This window comes from Thamnophis elegans, chromosome 16 (genome assembly GCF_009769535.1).
Source record: "Thamnophis elegans isolate rThaEle1 chromosome 16, rThaEle1.pri, whole genome shotgun sequence".
NCBI lineage: Eukaryota > Metazoa > Chordata > Lepidosauria > Squamata > Colubridae > Thamnophis > Thamnophis elegans.
The window spans coordinates 26,794,027-26,818,920 of NC_045556.1; the positions used below are offsets into that span (position 1 = coordinate 26,794,027).

Here is a 24,894-nt window from a genome sequence, read left to right on the forward strand (position 1 = left end):
CCGAAAAAGAGGGAGGGAGGGAGGGAGACTTTTCCACCCACTCTGCTTTCTTGTGAGGCCATCCGTGCACAGCCCACACGGATGCAACTGCCTGTAGATGAAACCATCACCGATTCAGGCCCAGAAAATGTTGTCCACAAAAAGCCAGGACATATACAAAATGGGAAGGCAGCTCTGAGGTGTGTATATGTCTGTAGGGTGTGTGTGTGAAGTTTTCCAAGAGGCACCAGGAGGCATTTCCATATGAGCCCTGGTGGTGCAATGATTAGAGTGTGGTACTGCAGGCTCCTTCTGCTGACTACCGGCTGCCTGCAATTTGGGCCCAAATATGCTGACCCTGTAAACTGCTTAGAGAGGGTTGACAGGCACTATGAAGTGGTATATAAGTCTAAGTGCTAAGAGGGAAGGAAGGAAAGAAGGAAGGAATGGCCGTGGTAGCGCAGTGGTTAGAGTGCAGTACTGCAGGCTCCTTCTGCTGACTGCTGGCTGCCTGCAATTTGGCAGTTCAGTTCTCACCAGGCTCCAGGTTGACTCGGCCTTCCATCCCTCCAAGGTGGGTAAAATGAGGATCTAAATTGTTGGGGGCAAGAGGCTGACTCTGTAAACTGCTTAGAGAGGGCTGTAAAGGACTGTAAAGCGGCATATAAGTGCCATTGTTATTGCTATACAGCTGGCCTCTGTTCACACTGACTGCCAGATGAGCCCCTCCCTCACAAGCTTCCTTTCAGCCCTGCTCCAGCATGGGGCAGCAGGTGTGTGACTAGAAGAGGGGCTCAGTAGGGATTAGGACGAGGGTTCAAGTCCTCCCTCCCTGGGGCTTCAGGCCTGCCACAGTCTCTCTGCCTAACCCACCTCACAGGACGATTGTGGCAGGAGTCAAAACAGATGGCAGCAGATTGCGCACCTGGAGCTCCTGAAGGAAAAGCAGGCTATAAATCAACAGCTGAGCTGAAAAGGAAAATAGCTCGATTATTTCCTCATTCAATCAATAAAGAAGATCCTAATAGGTGATCTAATTGATGAGATGGCTGTCCCATTTGGGGGGGGGCGGTATTTTAACTTGTGTTCGGTGGCTGAAAAGGTATAGTCACTTCTGGCCTATTTGACTTCTGTGACTTGAAAATCCCTAGTTTTCTTAGCAGTCACCCTAAGTGTCCTGTAAATCCAGGAGCAGGTTTTGAGTAAAAATGATTACTCCAGTATAAGATGGGGGATATCTTTCTACCTCTCAGGTCCTCACAATTTCAATCCATAAATGAATGAGAGAGAAGCAATGTCACACAATGAGTTAGACAAATGCAATGGGTAGTTTGTGTTTCTTCTGTTGTGGAAACTCAGACCCGATTGGAGCAGTTTGTGTGAATCCAAACATTACCTTAAGCCAGAGGACTGCTGGATATGGTGGGCTACCTACACATACCAATAATCCCAAAGGTGCTTTTTTTTCAGGAGGCAACTTTCTTGGTTTTTCTTTTGAAGATGTTTCACTTCTCATCTCAGAAGCTTCTTCAGCTCTGACTGGATGGTGGGGAATGGAAGGATTTATGTTCCTTGCAGACAGCTGGTCATTGGCATCCTTTTAGAGGGTCCTTGAAGCACTTGAAGGTTTATCTATGTAGCGCTGAAGAAGCTTCTTGGATGAGAAGGTTCAAAAGAAAAAACAAGAAAGTCCAGTTGCCTCCTGAAAAAACGCCTTTGGGGCAACCATGACCTGGATGACGGAGAATCTCTACAGACTTTTAGCTACGCAATTTGGGATGGTGATGGAGTAGGAATGGATTTCCAGAGGAAAACTTCTAAATGGATGCAAAGGACCAGCTGTCTGCAAGGAATATAAATCCTTCCATTCCCCACTATCCTGTCAGAGCTGAAGAAGCTTCTTGGATGGAGAAGCGAAACGTCTTCAAAAAGAAAAAAACAGAAAGTCCAGTTGCCTCTTGAAAAAAAGCACCCTTGGGACAAGTCTCATCTGGATGACGGAAAATCTCTACAGACTTCAGCTACACAATTTGGGATGAAGACCCTTGGAATGGGGTGGGAGGAGGAATGGATTTTCAGAGGAAAAATTGCAGACCACAGGAACTATTGGCACCACTCAGGTGACCTTGAGGACAGAGATAAACCTCCAGGTGGCCTCAACGTCCCTCTAAAAGGACCAGCTGTCTGCAAGGAGTCTAAATCCTTCCATTCCTCCCATTATCCTGATAATGTTTCACTATCCCAGATAGTGAAACCTAGGTCTACATGTTGTGTGAACCCAGCCAAGAGATGCTTCATGAAACAGAACGGAAAGGAGAAGATCCCGGGCAAGCAGAGGGATCTTTCTCAGGAGAAGAGGCTGAACGGTTTGCAGTCAAGGAGATCTCCCCCAACCAAGTGGACATGGTCCAAAGAGAGAAGCACACTGGTAACCCAGCTGTACCACACCTTCAACCTGGTCATTGAACTGATTCCTTTTTTGGGTCAAAGTGCTGAATCATGATCTAACCCGGGAGGTCTGGATTGGCACAAGGCTGCAAAAAAACTATCACCAGTCAAACTGCTTTCCCCTTGAGTGAAGACATCTGCCTTCTCCCTGGCCAGATTCAGTGAATGGGAGACTGAGAGCGCTTCAGAAACGAAGAGGCGACTTCTCTACACAGAGGCCCTCTGGCTGCTTCTGGAGAGCACCTGCAGCGGCCTCCCTGTCCTTTTCCTGAATGTGGAAGGCTCGTCACTGCCTCCCCCACAAAAGGAGCCATCGTGGGGAATTGGGAGGATGCCCACAAAGGGCTCATAGCCAGAGAAGCTGGGAATCACTGCTCTGCTGCTTCCAGAGGAGTCAAATAGGATTCCGTGCCCCAAAGAGTTCCAGGACTTCATTCTCCTTCCTTTGTTGGAATTGCTGCAGAGACCATGTTCTCACATCACGGCGGCTCAGGACACAATCCATGACACCATCTCTGCTCAAAGTGCAAGGAACTCATTACTTCCTGCGACAGCCTGTTTCCTGGCCAAGGACTTCCTGAGGTCCAGCTAAGCCTCCTGCCTGCCCAGTCACCTTGTCCCAGGGTGGGGGGACTTGTTTTTCATCCCCTTCCCTAGTTGTATTAATAGAGGGATACAATCATGATCAAGGGAGGTACTAATACCACTCTATAAAGCCTTAATAAGGCCACACTTAGAGTCCTGCATCCAGTTTTGGTCACCAGACTATAATAAAAGATGCTGAGACTCTGAAAGAGTGCAGAGAAGAGCAACCAGGATGATGAGGGACTGGAGGCTAAAACACACAACGAACGGTTGCAGGAACTAGACATGGCTAGTCTAGGGAAGAGAAGGACCAGGGGAGATAGGAGAGCATCTTCCAATATTTGAGGGGCTGCCACAGAGAAGAGGGGATTAAGCTATTTCCCAAAGCACCCGAAGGCCAGACAAGGAACAATGGATGGAAACTGATCAAGGAGAGATTCCGTGACCCGTCAAAACCGCGGTCCACAAAAGCCCGCTCGACGAAAGCGCGCATTTGACATCACAGCGCGACAAAAAAAAATTGAAATAAAAATAAAATTAAAGCAAGCCGATTCACATAAAGGTTAGGGTTAGGGTTAGGGTTAGGTTAAGGGTTAGGGTTAGGTTTAGAGCGTTAGGGTTACGTTTAGCGTTAGGTTAAGGGTTAGCGTTAGGTTTAGCGTTAGGTTAAGGGTTAGGTTTAGGGTTAGATTTAGGGTTAGGTTAAGGGTTAGGGTTAGGGTTAGGTTTAGGGTTAGGTTTGGGGGGTTAGGGTAAGGTTTTCGCTTTATTTTTACATTTATCGATCACAGCGCGATGTTTTCGTCGCGCTGTGATGACGTCACGTACGCGCTTTCGTCGAGCGCGATTTTGTCGTCCGCGGTTTTATGGTGGAACCAGAGATTCAACCTGGAAATAAGGAGAAATCTCCTAACAGTGAGAGTAATCAACCAATGAAACAGAAGTTGCCTTCGGATGTTGTGGGAGCTTCATCACTTGAGACCTTCAAGAAGAGACTGGACTGACATCTGCCACAAATGGCGTAGGGTCTCCTGCTTGAGTGGGGCATTGGACTAGATGACCTACAAGGTCCCTTCCAACTCTGTTAATCTATTAATATGATGTGATTTTGCTCTCCTCCCAGCTGTGGGCCTGCAGTAGCCGTGTTGGCTGGGAGATGGCACCAAAGCCCACCAATGCTTCCTGAAGCACCAAGTCAGCCCTGCCTAACAGCAGCTGGCATGCAAGGATGATTCTTAAGCTGCCTTTACCAAAGATGCCTATCTCGGTTACGGAATGAAACAGGGTCTGCAAAATACCTTGAACCAAAGGGGTTGCCCAGAATCGCCAAGTCACGGAAAGCATCATCATCATCAAGAACCATCAAAGTTAAAAGCAGACATGTGTGAATTCAGTCACTGGTCCTTTAACATGAAGCACAAGGGTGAACATCTGCCAAGCTCATCTGAACTGGTTCCTTAAGGATGGGAGGAAACATGTCTATGACCAATCCTCTATGGCGGTCAGTTCTTTTGGGAAATCTGAAGGGAACCTCTTGTCTTTGACAACTGCTGTGCTTGGAGTAACTTGGGAGTCCTTTAGATGTTCAGATTTTGTTGTCATCCTTCCCCAAGTATTGTGGGTGGAATGTGGTTCTTTGGTTCCTGGAATAACAGGATGAGGACTTGAAGGTGCTTTTTCAGGAGGAAACTGGACCTCCTGGTTTTTCTTTGGAGACGTTTCACTTCTCATTCAAGAAGATTCTTCAGCTCTGACTGGATGATGGGGAAGGATCCGGTCAGGGCTGAAGGAGCTTCTTGGATGAGAAGCGAAATGTCTTCAAAGAAAAACAAGGAAGTCCAGTTGCCTCCTGAAAAGGCCCCTGGGGGTCAACAGTGGATGATGGAGAATCTCCCTAGGCAAACTGTGATGGCTTGAAAGGCACACGAATGGGGGCTTGTCAAGGGCCTCAGACTGAGCTCAGCAGAAGAAAAGGCTGTGATGGTTTTGGGGGAGTCAGAGGAGGAACATCAGTTATGAATAACAAGGGCTGAATCTTCTCCTCAGGGAAAAACAGCGAGGCTCCTTCACTGGAGGCCTCCAAGCGGGGCCAGCAGGGAAACGTGGCCTGGCGCTGGACATGTTCCCCGCCAGAAGACCTCCTCCCCCAGGCCCTGCTTGCGAGGAAGGCGAAGGGGGAAGAGAGGCTGCCTGAGGAGCCCCGGGCAGAAAGGCGCTGAGAGCAGAGCCCGCACCGGGCGCTTCGGCTTCTGGCGGTGCTCTTGGCGGCCGGTTGGGCGCAGGAGAAGTCGGAGGGCGCTGCGTGTGTGTGTGTGTGAGAGAGAGAGGGGGGGGGCAACCGACGGGGGTCCCGACTGCAACGGAGGCCGAGGCTGGCTCCGGCCCCTCCCCGCCTCGCCCGCCAGAGGGCAGCAAGGAAGCGCGCGAGGCGGCGGGGGCTCCGGCTGGCCTGACATCAGCAGCCGCGCAGCTGGCTGGCCGCCCCGGCTGGGCTCCGCCTCTCAGTCCCGCGCGCGCTGCCGGCGGGTCGGCGGGGATTCGGGGCGGAGCGGGCGCGCGGAGCCGCCGGCTGCCAGATCGCCCATTCCGCTCGGCGTAGCGCTCCCGGCCTCGGCAGCTCCGGGGCGGCGGCGGGGAGGCGCTCAGGCGGCGGCCCCGGACAGGCGAGCGGACGGCCATGGGCCAGCAGCGGCGGGGCGGCGCTCCGGGCGACCGGCGGGGCGCAGCGTCCGGCCCCACGGGGCGCAGGCAGCCCGGCTGGGAATGAAGGCGGCGGCGGGCGGAGCGCCCCAGCGGCGGCGGCGGCGAGGAAGGGGCGGGCGCGCCCTGCCGGGACCATGTCGGTGCCGCTGCTGAAGATCGGCGTGGTGCTGAGCACGATGGCCATGATCACCAACTGGATGTCGCAGACGCTGCCCTCGCTCGTCGGGCTCAACACCACCAAGCTCAGCGCCGCCTCGGGGGGCACCTTGGACCGCAGCACCGGCGTGAGTCACGCGCCGCGCCGGGAAGGAAGGGGGAGCCGCCGCCGGCCCTCCGCAGCCATCCGTCAAGGGCCGCCGGGTGCAACCGCAGACCCCCGCGCGGGGCGGGCGGGCGGGCGAGGTCCGCGGAGACGCCAGCGGGGAAGGGGCGCCCGAGAGGGGGACGCGGCGCCTCGGGGGGGGTCTTGCGGGCGGGCGGGCGGGGGAAAGGGGGGCCGGGCCGCCTCCCGTTCGCGGCCGCAAAGTTTGAGCGCGGGTCGCGTCCTCCGGTCCCCAGACTGTCGGACCCCGACGGGAGTCCCTCCCGACGGAGCGGTGAGTCCCCTGGAAGCGGGGAAAGGGGTCGTGGGGAAAGCTCTGCAGGGGCTGATGGGGGGAAGTGGGGGGCGCACCCCCCAAAAGGACAAGGAGGAGGAAGAGACGCCTCCGTGGCAGTTTCAGCCTCCAAGAAGAGCCCCCCCCCCGCGGGAATGAAGGCCGAAGTGAACCTAAGTGGGGGGAGGGATACGACGAATGGGGGCTGAGGGGGGGATGGGCATGCGGGGGTGGGGGGCGCAGATCAGATTCCGGGATGCAGGTGTGTGTATCTGCCCATCCTGAGGACGGCTGGGAAGGATGGCTGTGAAACGAGGAGAGACCAAAGCTCCCGTGTCAAAGACTTTAGTGAGCATTAGAAAAAGGGAGGGGGGAGGACAAAAAAACTGAGGGACTTTTCACAGATATCAAATAAATCTAGAGGGGGGGGCACGGCCCCCTTCTGTTCTTCCTGGTTTCTGCCAAGGTCCAGTCCTCCCCACCCAGGGAAAGGCTGGTGTTTTCTATCACTTGCTTTAAGTGGATCTTATGCATGGAATTCCTCCAAGGGCTTTAGTGGAGGATTTCAGAGGAAAAGAGGGCGGTTGGGAGTGGGGGGAGTCTTTTCAGCTACAAGTGATGTGGTTTAGATTCCGATCCGCTTCCCTCCTTATAGATCTCTACTGGTTGATTTACAAAATAATGTCTTTTAATAGTGGACATTTAGGTCTTATTTTGCCCCTCCCCCCAAGGAAGAGACAAAAGTGAGTTTGACCAGATAAACTGTTTGGTGTCTTTAGGCAAAGGGGGGAAGAGAGAGAGAGGTTTTGGGTGCACATAAAAATGAGGGGGGGGGGCAGTGTCAAAAGGAGGCCCCCTGCTGAGCTCTGAGGGCAGAGGTAGGCTTCTGTGATCTGTTCCTAGGCCTTTGGCCTCCTGTGGCTGGAGCTGAGGGCAGCTGTCCAACAGCAGAGCAGGATGGACTTTGCATGTGGCTGAAGCATTACCCCCATCCCTTCCTCTTACCTTTGCAAAGGACCCTCCGTGCGCCATTGAGACAGAGGGCCAAGGCTAGAGGTAGAGATTGAGGGGCATGAAAGTAAGCACCCACCGATTGCTTTCGGGGTCCTGAGCAGAGACAGGGCTGGAGCTGGGCACTCTTTGGTGGCGAAAGCTGGGGAGCCATTTGTGTGTGAGACTCCTGGCAATTGACAGGACCAACCCCTGCCATTTTCTTGGAAAGGTTTCCTGGAAGCGGTTTACTGTTGCCCGCTTCCTAGGGCTGAGACACTGACTGGCCCAGGGCCACCCAGCTGGCTTTGTGCCTAAGGTGGGACAAGAACTCACCAGCTCCTGGTTTCTTCCCTGGGGCCTTCACCATGACACCAAACCGGCTCTCAAGGAATCAGTGGGCAACCTGGGTCTTCTCTTGAACACGGTTGATGATCTAAAGTGGATTGGGTGTCTGTGTGTGGTGTGAATCCCTTGGAAAGCCTGCCAGTTCCTCTGGAATGCCGCTCCAGGGGGACACCCCACCCCATGGGCAGCAGGGACACGGGTGGGGTTGACAAGGCGAACCCCCAACAGCAAGCCAAGAGCTGGCAGGTGGCTTTTCCCTGCCCCAAAGACCTTTGCAAAAGCCAACGGCTATAGGAAGGGAAGCCCTTTCTTCGGCTGAACAACTGTGAGATGGCCTGAGCAGGCTAACACCCTTTTGTGGCTCCATCCCAAATGAAGAAGAGATCTGCATTTTTCAGAAGGTTGCCCCCACTCCCCTCCTGCAGTGTTGATTGCAGCTTTACGTAAAAAACTCGGGGTCTGTGTGTGTGTGCGTGTGTGCATGTGAAAGTTCCGATGTACTCAGGGATCACTGTGGAGTAAAGAGCTCTCCATCAAGGGGACGCTTCACTCTGCTCATCACTTTGCCCAAAGACAACCTTTGCCCCAGCTGTTCCTGAGCGGCCCCTCCCGGCAATGAGATCTGCGGGCGGGAGGGGCGGAGAAGCTGTGGGAAGCTGCTGCTTGCCTGCCTGTGCATTGGACATTTGGAGGCACAGATGGAGGGCTGCAGCCCCCACATAAACACCATGTGGGTGTTTTTCATAATTGGCTGAGTGTTTGAAAGGGAAGAGCATGCTCATATCATGTGCCTCTGACAGTAGCGTCTGTCCCTAAAATCTCCCCTTGTCTCTCGCGCCTGCCATCAGTTTGGGAGTTTCATAGAAGCATAGCATGGAAGGGCATCCTCTCTGCCACTCAGGCATTCCTGAGAGAGGGTGCCCCTCCAGCCGAAAGAGCCCCCACCTCTCTAATCCTGATCCTACACTTTGCCTTTGTCTTCCTGGCCACCTGCCGTTAGTGAAATGCTTCCTCAAGCCGTTTTCTGCCCAACATTATCCAACTTATCAAGATCCTTCTGAAATCAATGCTCTCAGGTAGCTGTTATCCCTCCAATGGTTGCGTCATTGCTGAAATTGGATATCCTGTTTCCTAACCATTTTCCCAAGTCATGTATTGTATATATGTAATTGCAGGGCCCCCTCCGCCCTCCCCTCTCCCTGGATGGCTTTGACCCTCGCTGGGTATAACTGTCCCACCAGCTCCACCCCTCTCATGATTGCAGCCCCCTGGCCCACCTCTCACCCGCTTCTTTGGATCTCCTGGCCACTTGGGCGAGGCTTTGCCAAACACCAGATCTCCAGCATCTGCCACATTCTGCTTGGTCAGCTGAGGTCAGCCTTTGGAAAAAAAAGAGATCCGGTTCAGCTTGGAATATTTTATTCCCAAGTAATCCATGTTGCATCTTACCAAGCAGCACATTCTTTTCCAAGTGCTCAGGGGGGAAGAAATCCTATTTAATAACCTTTTCCAAAATTTTGCCTGATGTTGGTTGCATCAGGAATAATGGAATTATGGATGGAAACTGATCAAGGAGAGATTCAACCTGAAATAAGGAGGAATTTCCTGACAGGGAGAACAATCAACCCATGGAACAGAAGTTGCCTTCAGAAGTTGTGGGAGCTTCACTACTGGAGGCTTCCAAGAAGAGACTGGACTGCCCTCTGTCAGAAATGGGGGAGGGTCTGCTTGGGCAGGGGGTTGGACTAAATGACCTCCAAGGTCCCTTCCAACTCTGTTAATCAGTATCTGCATGCTGAGTGATTTGTGGTTGCCCAGGTCCTCTTTACCCCCATTTTGAAGAGGGGACCAAAACTGACCATCCTCCATTCTCTGGCACTATTCTAATCCTCCAAGATGACGTCCTGCTGGCAACCCTTTCAAGAGCCATTGGTCTCATCCTGAAGACTTCGACTTGCTTTGGCCCAGCCAGCCCCCCCCCCAACCACCCCATTGCTTCTCTCCACTTGTGCCCCTCTCTTCAGTTCTTCCTTCTGGACAAGGGTCCCCTCCGGAGAAGAGATGGGTGAGCCCTGGCACCACTGCTCCATCCCCCATCCCCATCCCCTTCCTCCTCTGTACCCATGACCCCCCTGGCTTGATCTGTTCAGGTCTGCCCAGCAGAAGGAGGAAGACGTTACCTGAGCTGAAGCAAACCAAGACAACAGCCACAGTATTGAAAGCCTTTTGCCAGACTGGGGCGTTTGCTTTGCATTTTGGAAACTGAGGCAGTTCAGAACAGGCAAAGCCCCTCACGGAGTTAGCCAGCTTTATCCTCACCAGCGATTTTGTGGGGCAGGTGGCCGGGTGAACATGGGAAGCAAATAGGCATCCTGGCCTGGTCAAAAGCGGCCGAAAGAAGAGGAGGCGGAATTTACGGCCTTCTGGTGGGGAGCCAGGCAGCCAATTAAGCAAACTCCACCAATTGGGTTGATTTATTGCCATCCTGTTTGTGCCACTGAGCAGGACATTGCCAGCAGCTGGGAGGATGGTGATTTTGGGCAGCAGATTCTGAGCAAGGGAGAGAGCTCTGGGATTCCTCTTGCAGAAACGTCTTTCTGACCGAACATTTGGCTGGGATTGACACACGGATTGGACCCCGTTGGGATCTTGGACAATCTCCTCTGATGAGTTACTTCCATGGATTTTCACCCCCTCCAATGGAAGAACCCCAGGCGATGCTTCCCTGTGTCCCAAATCGGATGCAACTGAAGCAGCGTGAATTCACGGGCATCCCCAAGATGGCTTCCCCTGGGACTGGTTCTCCTGTTGATGACGTTTTGCCTGAGGAAGACCCCCGTGGGGATGGTGGGAGCCCCTCCCTTTGTCTCTGTGTCTCTGGAGGGCTTTGGAAGACACTGCCTGGCCTGGGCTGATGCCGCCCAAGAGCCGTGATTGGAAACTTCACCTCTGAAACATCTCAGCCAAAGGAAATGTTTTCCTTCGTGCTTATTGCCCTCCTCTTCCTCCTCTTCCTGGCAACAGACTAGCTATAAAGATGCTTTTAACGCAGTTAATTATTTATGTGGCTAGCAAAAATAGACCCTGCAGCCATTCTTTGGAACACAAAGTGCTTGGAAAAACCCGAGCAGCCTCCGAGCTGTTTTAAACAGCCATGTTAGAGAGTCCTGCAGTGATTTGTCAGATGGGGGGGGGGGGGTTGGCATTGCCTGCTTCTCTGAAGGGGGTCTTGAAGGGAGAGGAGATGGGCATCCCTACATCCCAGCTCCATGGCTGCATAGAGTCACAGTTGGGTTCAGGTTCAGGTTCGCCCCTGTCGGATTCTGCTCGCCAGCAATGTCTGCTTGTGGGGGCGGAGCAGCATTGAGCCACATTTCTTGCTGCAGTTGTGGGAAGTCAGCTTGTTCTCAGACAAGCCAGGATGATTCCAGGCAGGGGTGGCCATGGGCTTTCGGTCCTTGCAAAGAGAGAGTTTATGTCCTAGAGGGAATCCCTCGGGGGGTTTTAGGGGACCAGGTGAGAAATAACCCCTGCTTCCCTCTCCAGTGTAAGCGGTATGATGTGGGTGAAGCCTTCCAAGGGGGGCACAGATGCCCCCAGCCTTGTCGGAGCCCCTTTGCTTTCAGAGTTGAAACTCCTTGCTAGCCACTCCGTGTCTTTGTCACTCCACTCCACTTCCCACTCACCTGCTCCATATCTTTGTCACCTGGGGCTGCGAAGTCAAATCGATGTCAGGAGAAGCTGAGCAGACACCCCCCCCCCCGAGCAGTGGGTAAACGCCGTTTGCAACTGGCAGTTCTGGGAGATGCACAGATGGTGGCCACAGCGCTTGGCTGCCCCTGGAGCCCTTGGCGAAGTGACTTGCCAAGTTTGATGGCGTGGGAAAGGAGGCCAGGCCAGGCTCCCCATTAGGGGATGGGCTCTTCTCTTCCGAGGGAACTGCTGGTGGTCAGGGGTCCCCAGCCGCTCCTTCCCTTCCCCTGCCCTGAGCCCGAGCAAGCCCTGCGGAGGGAGCTCAGCTCAGAAGGACAGTCTGGTAGGGGGTGGGATCACATGTGGGAAACGGCCTACTTGAGCTCTGAACTGGTGGCTCAATGGAGTGAGAATCTGAATGGTAAATTGGGACAGTCTTGCTAGAACCTTGATTTCGGTGCAGATTCAACTCAGGGGCCGCATTCACAGCATGCTGCAATGGCCTGCCTTGCAAGGTGGGTTTTGTCTGAGATGAATGCAAATGAGATGATTACTGATTATTGATTATGTGAAGTGCTTTCTTAAAACTGCTGGTGGTTTGCTTCAGAAGGCCATCTTCCTTCTGCTCCCTTCCGCCTTCCTTGCTCCCCCTCCGCTTGCTAAGCTTTTCTTCGGTTCTTTGAGACCTGCCTTACACGCCCTCTCTCCTGTGCCCAACCAGGTGTTGCCTACCAACCCTGAGGAAAGCTGGCAGGTGTACAGTTCTGCTCAGGACAGTGAAGGACGATGCATCTGCACAGTGGTAGCACCTCAACAGACGATGTGCTCACGGGATGCCAGGACAAAGCAGCTGCGGCAACTCCTGGAAAAGGTAACTTGGTATGGTGGCTCTGGAATGCATAACCCCCCCTCTCTGTCTCTATATATATCTATCCATCCTGTGTGTGTGTGTGTGTGTGTGTGTGTGTGTCTGTGTCTGTGTGTCTGTCTCTCTCTAATCTCTATCTATATCTATCTATCTATCTATCTATTATCTTTTTATCTACCGCATTTTTCAGAGTATAAGACGCACCAAGGTTTTGAAGAGGCAAATTAAAAAAAAGTAGGTAGGTAGACAGAGGGAGGGGGAGAGAGAGAGAGAGAGAGAGAGAAATACAGTAGATAGTTAGGGAGAGAGAGAGTTGGTAGGTGGGTAGATGTTTCCAGGTGTATTTATCCTTGTGCTGGAGAAGGAAATCGCTGACAATCTGCAGCACCTAAGACTTTGTTTCTGCTGGCATAGCACTTGATCAATGTAATTCTCATCAATCAGTCAAAGAGCTTTCCAAAAGGGGGGAAAAAGTTTTTGCACTCTGCAAACCTCCCAAAAACGGTCCTTTTTTTTCAAAAAAAAAAAAAGAGGCATGAATGGCCTTGGGGGGGGCTTGCAGAGTGCTCCGCGGGGAGGGGGATGAGCAAGAAATGGCCCATTTTTTGTCAAAAAAAATGCATGTATAGCCTTATAGAGTGCTGCTGGGGGGGGGGGGCAAAAAACAAAAAGTTGCTTATAGAGTGCTGCTGTGGGGGGGGGGGGAAACAGCCAGTTTTTTGCTCATTTCTGCCCTTCCCAGCCCCCAGGAACTCTCTGAAAGCCTCCATAAGGGTATGCACGGCCATTTTGGTGAAGGGGCGAGGTTTCGGGAGGCAAAAAATGCTGTATAAGACGCACCCAGATTTTCAGCCTCTTTTTTGAGGGAAAAAGGTGTGTCTTATACTCCAAAAAATACTCTCTCTCTCCATCCATCTCTCTCTCTCTCTCTAATATCTATCTATCTATCTATCTATCTATCTATCTATCTATCTATCTATCTATCTATCTCCATCCACCTTCCTACTTATCATCTACCTATCTATCATTTATCAATCTCTCTCTCTCTCCCCGTCCATCTCTCTCTCTCTAATCTCTCTCTCTAATATCTATCTATCTATCTATCTATCTATCTATCTATCTATCTATCTATCTATCTATCCTCTCTCTCTAATCTCTATCTATCTATCTATCTATCTATCTATCTATCTCTATCTATCTATCTATCTATCTATCTATCTATCTATCTATCTATCTCCATCCACCTTCCTACTTACTCACCATCTACCTATCATTTATCAATATCTATCTATCTATCTATCTATCTATCTATCTATCTATCTATCATCTATCTATCCACCTGCCTATCTACCTATCATCCATCCATCTATTTATCTATCTATTTCTATCCATATACCTTCCTACTTACTATCTATCTATCTATCTATCTATCTATCTATCTATCTATCTATCTATCTATCTATCTACCTACCTACCTACCTACCTACCTATCTACCTATCTACCTATCTACCTATCTACCTATCTATCATCTGTCTACCTACCTATTACCTATCTATCTACCTACCTACCTATGCCTTCAATTTATGGAAATGGAGGGACCAAATTGCAATTGCAAAGCTGAGTTGCAAAATGAATATGAATTAAGTGAAAGGGGGGAAGCGGGGGGGGACTTTAAACCGTCAAAACAGAATTCCAGTTGGGGGAGTGGAATGGCTAGAATTTTTAATGTATTTCATGACTCTGATGATCAATAATTACTTCAGTTGATTTACTGGTGGAGTAAATTTAAGGTGTCAAACGTTTAAATCAACGTTTTCATTGCTACTGAATATAGATTTATTCGCTAGGCTGCAGAATTTGGGGGTGGGTGGGGGCAAAAGAGAGGGTACCTTTTATGGGCATTCTCTGGTTTATAACAGAGTATTATTCAAAGTGTTATGTCTCCTTTCACCACTTACATTTTAGTTACAACATTTTAGGAAAATAATATATTGACTTTTTTCTTTTCATATTTAGAATTTGACTCTTTTAGAGGAAAAAAAGGGTGCCTCTTGTTTGGCTTGGTACCTGCCTGCTACCTATGCTATTGTGTGCCACACAGAGACAACTGTTGTGTTTCCAAATTAGCATGTAGTGTGCAAACTTCTGAAAATTTCTGAATAGTCAGTCAATAATAACAGTTTACCTTTTTTTCTTTATACGTGACGGACTACAAAAGGGGTAGATTGGTGGGTTTCAATTAATCTGCATCCCTTGTTATGGTGATGAGAACCACAGAAAATATATTTGATGTTCAAGCGACTTGAATCTATACCGGCTAATTAAAACTGAAAAGATCAAAGCCAGTCTATTGTCCTAAATAAATCTTCTAGGAGAGAAAGTATTACACCTCCAATTGGCCCAAACCACTCGGCTCTTCATTAATTTAATGCTTGAACTTGTTCAAAGCGCACAGCTTCCAAAAAAGCCATGTGAGCAGCAGCATTAAAATGCAGGGCTGTGCTCTTTGTTTTCTCAACTGACTTGAAAAGGTTGGGTTTGATATCATCAAACCGTAGCAGAAAAAGGATGATTTGTGGATTCCCGAATATTTATATATATATCGCTCTCTCCATGTGATCTGTTTTTAATAGCCTCCGGTCCGCAGAGATCAGAAGGATAATATTCGAGATCAAGGAATTCAATGTTTAATTGCTTCCATTGCACAGATTTTGTTATGAAATATCATCTCTCCACCTCCGTTTCCCAAATTAATTAGATTCTGGGAAGCGAACATATCATTATCCTTGACATTTGGGATATAATCTGCCAGGTTTTGATGAATATGGTGATAGGTTTCTCCCTGCCCCCAATCGTAACGCATGAAGCAATTTAACACCTTAGATGTTTTCCAGCAACAAAGCTTCAGATCGTGCTTGCTGGGCCGTCGGCTGTTTAAAGCAGTGCTCCTCAACCTTGGTCACTTGAAGATGGGTGGATCTCAACCCTCAGAATTCCCCCGCAAGCATCCCACACATCTTCAAGTGCCCATGGTTGAGAAACCCTGGCTTAAAGGGGGTGCCATTACTTGTGGTGGACCCGGATAGTGTCCTTCTTCTGTTGCCAATATTCTGTAAATGGATTGCATATCACAGTTCTGTTTTCTTGATGTGATCTGTAGCTGAGGCTAAACCAGGTCTTTCTAAACCAGGGACGTCAAACTCAATTTCATTGAGAGACACATCAGGGCTGTGGTTGACCTCAGGGGGCCAGGCAGGTGTGGCCAACTGGGTAGGTGTGGCTGACTGGGTGGGCATGGCCAGCTTGATGCCACTCCCCAAACTGCTGTCATGTTTCCTCTTCACATTGGGTAGAACGGGTTGAAGCCACATTGGCCTGATCTTTCTTATTCGCATATGATATACGATCATGCGCCAGAATAATGTGCATGTTGCACAGAATGTGACATATTTATGGAAACATATGACTAGCCTTTTTTCCTAACGACTTGTATGAGGGTTAATTTTTATATTATTCATGTTGTCTTCTATTCTTATATGGACTGCACCAGTCGAATTTTAGACCAGGTTGACGTTATGCTGGCCTGATCTTTTCTCTTCGCACTGGGCAGACCAGGATGGCCCCACGGGCTGGATCCGGCCACATTGTGGGCCAAATGCTGCCCGTGGACCTTGATTTTGATGCCTCTGTTCTAAGCCTTCCTGAACAAAGTGCAAGGAGACATCAGTTATAAATTGCCTTGTCCTTTCTTCAGTAAGTTACTGCACTTCCTGGGATTGATCATCCCTCTCCCTCATTGCATTCTTTGACAAAGTGACTACATTAATGGACCAGTGAAATGCTGTGGAGACAGTCTTCAGCAAGGCATTCGACAGAGTAGACCACAGCCTACTTCTTGGTAAGCTAGAAAAATGTGGGATAGGCAGCATCACCACCAGATGGGTTCTTAACTGCCTGACCAACTGCACTCAATGGATAGTCCTCAGTGTTGGGAAGAGCCAACCCTTGAGAAGACCGGCTCAAGATCCAGAATGATCTTGATAGGCTTGGAGCATATCCAACAAAATACAAAAACCAGATGGGCAGCTGTAGAATAATTGGTGTCTAGGCTGCATCTCTACCTGCAGACAGAGAGTATAAAGATCATGTGAAGTGTTGGTATTGCTTCACGCAGGTAGCCCTCGAATTACAACAGTTCATTTAGTGACTGTTCAAAGTTACAACGGCACTGAAAAAAGTGACATGGCCGTTTTTCACATGGCTCCTGTAGCATCCCCATGGTCGTGATCAAAATTCAGATGTTTGGCAACTGGTTCGTATTTATGACACTTGCATGTGATCCTCTTTTGTGACCTTCTGACAAACAAAGTCAATGAGAAAGCCAGATTCACTTAACAACCAGGTTACTAACTGAACACCTGCAGTGATTCACTTAACAATGCTGGCAAGAAATGTCGTAAAACGGGGCAAAACTCACATGACAGATGTCTCACTGAATAACAGAAAATTTGGGTTGAATTGTGGTCGTAAGTCAAGGGGTACCTGTACTGCTTTGGTAAGGTCACACTTGAGATACTATGTTCATTTTTGGTCACCACAATACAAAAATAAGATGTTAAAACCCTAAAATAGAGAGCAGAGAAGAGCAACCAAGAATCTGGAGGCTAAAACATACGATGAACAGTTGCAGGAATTGGGTGTGTGTAGCCTGGTCCTCCCTTAATGCCTATTTGCTTAGAGGCTGTTACAACAGTTGAAGGAATGATACCTCTGCCCGTTCCTCAAAGTTTTGGTTGTTGCAATGCCCGTCCCTGTGTTCACACGATTGCTTTGGCAGCCTGTCCACATTACCATTCATGTTAAGAACCGTGGTTAGAATACATTATTGCAGGCTAATTCTGTCTACTGCCAGCAGTTCGATCCTGACGGGCTCAAGGTTGACTCAGCCCTTCTGTTCTCCAACCCAGATTGTTGGAGGCAAAAGGCTGACTCTATGAAGCCACTTAGAGAGGGCTGTGAAGCACTGTGAAGTGGTAGACAGGTCTACATCTATTGCTATCTATCTATCTCTATGTTTTTCATCCATCTATCCATCTATCTATCAGCTGTAATGGCGTAGTGGTTACAATACAGTATTGCAGGCTAATTCTGTCCACTGCCAGCAGTTCGATCCTGACTGGCTCCAGGTTGACTCAGCCTTCCATCTTCCGAGGTGGCTAAAATGAGGACCCAGATTGTTGAGGGCAAGAGGCTGAGTCTGTAAACCACTTAGAGAGGGCTGTAAAAGCACCGTGAAGCGGTATATAAATCTAAGGGCTGTTGCAGGGGGCGCTTCAACCTACCCCCATCTCTGGCCTTTTCGCAGCTCTGCAGCCCCTCCCCCTTGTTGCCCCACGCTGCCCTTTGCCATCTTCCCCTGTTGCTACTGGCTCTTCCTGGGCCTTTTGGGAAGGAGGCCCCCACTGCCAGCAGTTCCCACCTGAAGGGCCAGTCCGGGCACCCCTCATCAGCAGCCAGAGGAGGGCATGAAGAATGGCAGGGAGGGCAGAGGGGGGCACAGCAGGGCAGCAAAGTGTGAGGTCCTGGCATATATAGGTAGCTCTTGACTTACAATTCATTTAGTGACCATTCAAAATTGCAGTGGCACTGAAAAAAGTGTTTATGACTCTTTTTCACATTTATGACCATCACATGATCAAAATTCAGGTCTTTGGCAACTGCTTCATATCTACGACGCATACAGTGTCCCAAAGTCACCTTTGACAAGCAAATCCAACAAGGAAGCTGGATTCACGTAATTGTGTTACTACCTTAACAACTGCAGTGATTCACTTAACGATGGTGGCCAGAAAGGGTGTGAAATGGGGCAAACTCGCTTAACAAATGCCTCACTTAACAGCCAAACTTTTGTGGTCATAAGTCAAGGACTGCCTGTACCAAAACTGTCATCGCTAAGCGGCATGGTCATGTGATGTCACAACTGTTGTCCCATCACTTAGCGACAATAATTCCTGTCTAGTGAGGGTTATTAAGTGAGGACTACTTGAATATTCCTTAATTCTGGCTGCTTCCACACGAGTGAGCGATGGAGTCTTTCGGCTTCCTGCACCAGAGTCAGAGCCGTAAATCATGAATGAAGGCAGACTTTCTATCCCTCCATCCATCACCCATCACCCGTCATCTGTGTGGGAATGGCCTCTGATTGCCAGTGCGTGATTAGAAGGCATTTCACAGCCTTTATAATGCACAAATGCTTTTCAGGATGGGGGAGGGAGTGAGGAAGATGGGAATAGGAAGGAAGGAAGGAAGGAAGGAAGATGGGAATGAGAAGGAAGGAACGAAAATGGGAAGGAAGGAAGATGGGAATGAGAAGGAAGATGAGAATGAAAAAGAAGAGAAGGAAGGAATGCAGGAAGGAAAGGAAGGAGGGAAGGAAGATGGGAATGAGAAAGAAGAGGAGGAAGGAAGGGCTTGTAGTTTTTAAAGGCACCAGCCACCATTTCTTGTGCTGGCCTGGGCAGAAGCGTTTAACTCATTGCAGTTGTCAGACCAAATCCTGCTGCATTAAGAAAACAGAGAGTTTTGTGACACTTCAGGCAACCAAGAATCCATACATGCTTAATTTTCAGCTCATGCCAAGATGCTACATGCAGTCTTGGGACTGTGGAACCTCTGAAGAAACAAGCAAGTTTTCCGTCCTTCGGAGGTCGGTAAAATGAGGACCCAGATTGTTGTGGACAATAGGCTGACTTTACAAACAGCTTCGAGAGGGTTGTGAAGCACTACATAAGTCTAAGTGCTATTGGTATCAGGGTTACATGATGTCTCATTTAATGATTGTGGTGATTCGCTTAACAGTCACAATCAGAACTACTGTTGTTGAGTACATTATTTTGGCACTGAAGAATCAAAATCTACTCTTAACTTTTCCCACCCAATTCTGCATAGTTAAAGAATAATGTTCTCCCCATCTCCCATGTAACAGGTTGCATTGTTCAATTATAAATCGTTCTTTTGTTTTGAGAACAGTTTATGTCTTAGCCAACATCTGCAGGAGTGTCCTTGGCTCTCACAGTTGAAGTCTGGAGTCTCTGCATTCCTTCTCAGCTTTCTATCCCCCCAGTTCTTTGGCAAGTTGAAAAGCGGTAAGATACAAAGAAGGATAAGCGGCTTCAGTTTTGACAGTCAGGGCAGTCACATAATTGTTGCTTAATGATGGAGTTGCCAGTCCCAGTTATGGTCATTAAGTGAGGACTACCTGCATGGCAAATTGTGTGCCAGACAGATTCTGTCTTGGAAAATGCTCTGCCAATCAAGCTTTGCCTTTGGAGGTTGTTTGTTGCTGCACATTTTGCAACAGGGAAAGGAGGGCGGAGTTTAGCAATGTTTTCAGTGCTCTTTCCAAAGTGCCTATTCAGCATCTCGGTCTCCGGTTTGCAATACATCACCAAGAAAAGGGCAACCATAGGTGCATATCTGCAGAGATCTGCATGTTCCGATGCACGGAGCTGGATGCAAATTTATCGATAATTAGTGTAGTTGAAAGAGAAATATGATCCATTCTTGCCTCTGGGAAGACTTTCAGGCAGATGACCTTCCTACTGCTGTCCTCAGCTGCTTCTCCTGACTTCTTCACACTAATTACATCCTTGAACGAACTTGGTGTTTTGTGTATCGATGCAGCTCCAGTTTTGAGTCATAGGACGTAAGGCCTGGGAGGACTTTGTCATCTAGTCCAGCCCTTGTCTGCGTGGGAAACACCCTCCCCCCACCACCACCACTGGGGCATCCTGGACAAGTGGCCACCCGCCTCTGTTTATGTTCTGACTGAGACTTCCCCAGCAGCACGAAGCCGAGTCCTCGTCCCGATAAACCCCTTTTATTTAATTGACAGTGAATTCCTCTCCAGCAAAGTCTTTCCTTTCTCACAATCTTTCAGGATAGTTCACAATTACCGATCTTTATCAGGCTTGGAGACCTGCCAAGCCGATATCTTTCAGACGCCACAATACTTGGCAAGAATGCAGGAATGAACTAATTGTCTCCTGCAAACTCCACTCCCCCTTTCTCCTCTTTTATTCCCTATGGGAGGGGCCATTCACTATCCACCTGTGGCCTTACTCCCTAGTCAACCCTTGTTCCTTGGCTGTTCCCTTCGTCTGGCAACTCTGCGCATGCGCACACTGGGAACAGGCTCCAGCTGTTCTTCTGCCTCACTGCTGTCTGACTCCGAAGGCAGCTGATAACTGGCAGATGGCCCTGTCCCCCTCTCTGCCTCTGACACAGAGCCCTCCTCAGTGCCTTCCCCAGACTCCAGGACTGGCCCATCTTCCCTCCAATCTCTTCACTCTCCAACTCTGCTGCCAACTCCTCTGGCCACTGGTGGGCCACAACAGCGTAAACCCTCCAGTGAAGGAGGTTCCAACATCTCCCAGGGGCCTGACCCATTGTAGAACAGCTTTCATCCTTAGGATGGTCTTCTTGCACCCAACCCAACCGATTCCAATATGTTTCCGAATGATCCTACCACATCTTTTATCTACCGGATCATCCTCTGAACACTTTCTCATTGCAGTTGTCTTCTCTCCAGACTGAAGGTACCCAATGCATCCACTTGTTCCTCTTAAGCTTTTTGTTCGTCCCCTCATCATCATTGCTTTTCTCTGGAGATGCTCCAATTGTCAGCTTCTTTCCTAAAGTGTAGAATGGGACACAATATTCTAGGTGTGATGCTATTCTAGTACTGCAGGCTCCTTCTGCTGCCTGCAGTTTGGCAGTTCGAGTCTCACCAGGCTCAAGGTTGACTCAGCCTTCCGTCCTTCCGAAGTGGGCAAATCGAGGACCCAGATTGTTGGGGGCCAGAGGCTGACTCTGTGAACCACTTAGAGAGGGCTGGAAAGTACTGTGAAGCGGCATTAAAGCCTAAGTGCCATTGCTTGGGAGGGAGGGAGGGAGGGAGGGAAGGAAGGAAGGAAGGAAGGAAGGAAGGGCCGTGGTGGCAGAGTGTTAGAATGCAGTATTGCAGTCTAACTCTGTCGACATCCAGCAGTTCGATTCTCACCAACTCAAGGTTGACTTAACCTTCTGTCCTTCTTAGGTCAGTAAAATGAGGACCCAGATTGTTGGGGGCAATAAGCTGACTCTGTAAATTGCTTAGAGGATGCTGTAAAGCACTGTGAAGCAGTATATAAGTTTAAATGATATTGCTAATACAGAATATTGATCTTTCTAGATTTTGACACCCTGCTTCAGCTTGTATTTGCCTTCTCTTCTCTAGACCAGCCATGCCCAGTTCCTGCAATCGTTCTTTGTATGTTTGAGCCTCCAGTCCCCTAATCATCTTGGTTGCTCTTCTCTGCACTCTTTCAAGAGTCTCAACATCATTTTACCCTGCTACTTGCTATAAATGAAGCGGTTAATAGAGGGGTGGGTGGGTGGGTGGACTGGCATGTTGGCAGCAAAAGATATACATGCCAACGATCGTCAGCAATCTGAGAGACGGTTTGATCTTATACAGTCAATCCTAGATTCTCTAGCCATGTTGTTGGCATTTCTCAGACTCATCAATCAAACTATACTGCCTTATGGGATCTGAGAGGCGTGTTGCTACTCTTTGGAGTAGCAGACTCCTCCCTGCTAGTCCCTATACCGCCCTCACAACCCTGTGGTTTTTTCTAGAAAGCTTTTAAACTCTGCTTTTCCAGCAGAGCTCTGTCTGGGACCATGTAGGATCTGAAAGCAGAGTCTTGTTCAATTCTGCTTCTATTCCTCTGGGGTGTTGTTGTTTTTTCTTCTTCTTCATTACTGATTAATTTCCAGTGCAGTTTACATAATATGTTTTTACATTTTTTTAAATGCTGCCGTAAGATACCTCTGGATTAGACAGCTTATAAATAAAACCAATAATGAATGAATGAATGAATTCCAGTGTCAGGGCTCCAAGTAACACTCCTAACGAAAGAAGACTCTAAACTTGAGTTTCCTCAAAGTTCCACTTTATTAGAGATGCCATTTGGGCACATTTGGGAAAAACCGAGTCTGAAAGTTTCCAGGTTTCCCCACCCGAAAGAAAGTTCCAGTCCCTGCCCAGCACCCAGATGTCCATCCCATGATCCAATCAGGCACCATCCAAAACTGGAGATGCCTCTCAGTCACGCCACTCCAGGTGCAGGGCAAGACGTCCTTGACTCTCTGAGAAAGGAATGTTATTTAGACTCTATATCTCCCATAGCAATAGCAATAGCAGTTAGGCTTATATACCGCTTCATAGGGCTTTCAGCCCTCTCTAAGCGGTTTACAGAGTCAGCATATTGCCCCCAACAACAATCCGGGTCCTCATTTTACCCACCTCGGAAGGATGGAAGGCTGAGTCACCCTGAGCCGGTGAGATTTGAACAGCCGAACTGCAGAACTGCAGTCAGCTGAAGTAGCCTGCAGTGCTGCATTTAACCACTGCGCCACCTCGGCTCTTACAATGCCCCATCTGGCCTGACATCCAGCATCCCACCTGTAAATTGTAGCATTATTAGATGATACACACACACACACACACCACACACACATCATTGTAATAATATAACTGTTACAAAAGAACCTGACCTCCGCCAGACTTTCTTTGGCTGCATTGAGTAACCACAGCACACCTACACCTACCTTAACCCCACCTGAATTGTACGAATGTTGTGCTTTTAACAATGTATTGTCTTAGTGTTTAACTTGGTTTGTCCTCCCTCCCTTTGAACTGTGAGCCGCCCTGAGTCCCCCCAGGGAAAAGGGCGGCATACAAATAAAATACCTATACCTATACCTATTTGCCTGGAGCCAGGATGGCAAAGCTGTGGCACGTGGAGTCATTGTCAGGGCATGCTGAATTCAGCCTTTTTAAAAGCCACTTTTCACTTCCCCAGGCTCCAGAGGCTTTATAGGAGCCTGGGGAGGGCGAAAAGAACCTCCCCCCCCCGGAGGCCCTTTGAGTCTTCGGGGCTTCCCTGAAGGCTCCGGAGGACTAAAAATCACCCTCCGAGCAAACTGGAAATCCGGTGTGCTTGTAGGTCCTTTTTAATCCCCTGGAAGGCCTCTGGGGGGTGGGGGAGGCTGTTTTCGCCCTCCCCAGGCTCCTATAAAGCCTCTGGAGCCTGGGGCTGGGCGAAAAAAGCATGGAAAAATGGGGGGATCGTGCCTCTCATGCGTGCATGCACACTGGAGGGGTTGCACGTTGCATTATGTGTGTGGCACGCCCGCACACGCTCCCCTGCACTCCCCCCTTATGGCATGCGAGCCAAAAAAGTTTGGCCATCGCTGGCCTAGAGCAAACCCTCAGTTTCATGGAACTCAATTGCTGACCTGTTGTAACAGAGGTCACTTCGGTTTCAAAGAGTGACCAACTTTACCCAGCAATGATGTGCACAAAATCTCATTTGTCATTTCACCAGCGTTTGTCCTTCTGTCCCTCCAATCTAAGTGAAGGCTTTACTGTGTTTCTACTCGAGAGTAAACAAGTATCATGTGGCTTACAAGCAGACCAAGAAGGGCACAACTGCAGCCTTTGAGTTTATTGAGCTACAAATCTGGTTGCTATTTTCCCCATCTCCGTGAGCCATGGTAGCGCAGTGGTCAGAGTGCAGTACTGCAGGCTCTTTCTGCTAACTGCTGGCTGCCTGCAATTTGGCAGTTCGAGTCTCACCAGGTTCAAGGTTGACTCAGTCCTTCCGTCCTTCCAAGGTGGGTAAAACAAGGACCCAGATTGTTGGGGGAAAGAGGCTGACTCTGTAATACCTTAGAAAGGGCTATAAAGCACTATAAAGTGGTATATAAGCCTAAGTGCTATTGCTATCTTACCATGGAAGGTTCAAGCCATTTTCTACAATCTGTATTGCACATATTGTGTTACCCATATTGTGTAGAATCGTTGAATGACTCTCTTACCATGTTCAGAAAAATCAATTAAGCTATTACCAGAGGTGACTGTCCAACTTCTTAAAACTTCCAGAGTTGGAAAATCTGACATCTCCCTAGGTAGATAGTTCCACTATTGGACAATTGTTATTTTCAGTAAGTTCGTCCTTCAATTAAAATGAAATCTAGGTAGCTGCAACTTGTTATTTCTGCTCTTGATTTCCTTGATGATGGCAAAGAGATCTTTTGTCAACCTCCCCTTTGAGTCTCTCTTACTTTAATGACTTCTTCTCTCTTGGTCCCCCCACCGTCTCTCACACCAATTGCTCCACAGGTACAGAACATGTCCCAGTCCATAGAAGTCTTGGACAGGCGAACTCAACGGGATCTTCAGTATGTGGAGAAAATGGAAAATCAGATGAGAGGCTTGGAATCCAAGTTCAAGCAAGTGGAAGAGAGTCACAAGCAACACCTGGCCAGACAGTTTAAGGTAAGTAGACCTCTTGGGCCCAGGAAGGAAAGAAGTGCCTTCTTGGCAGAATTTTTGGGGAAGGCTGAGGGTCTCTTAGGCACCGTTTCCCAACTGGGGGGTGGGGGTATCTCAGAAGGGTTGGGTTCCCCTCCCATTGCAGGACTGCTCTTGCTCACAACAATGGTGGCTGAAGCTCAGCAGAGGCAGAATGGACTTTAATTTCCACTGCAGTCAGTGAAAGTTTCCAGGAAGCCTCCATTTCCTTTGCTTTGAAGGCATCGAGGAATCCCTAAGCTTGGGATGAACTGAATGACTT

At 49.2% G+C, this 24,894-nt stretch overlaps 1 protein-coding gene across 1 annotated transcript in view; it reads left to right on the plus strand.

The window, feature by feature from the left end:
- The first annotated feature begins 5,802 nt into the window (after positions 1 to 5,802).
- Positions 5,803 to 24,894, plus strand: part of OLFM1 (olfactomedin 1) — a 31,004-nt gene continuing 11,912 nt past the window's right edge. Inside the window, 3 exon segments of the mRNA XM_032232846.1 lie at positions 5,803 to 5,999; positions 12,064 to 12,213; positions 24,441 to 24,596. Of these exon segments, the coding sequence (XP_032088737.1) occupies positions 5,850 to 5,999; positions 12,064 to 12,213; positions 24,441 to 24,596 (456 nt within the window). The 5' untranslated portion in view covers positions 5,803 to 5,849.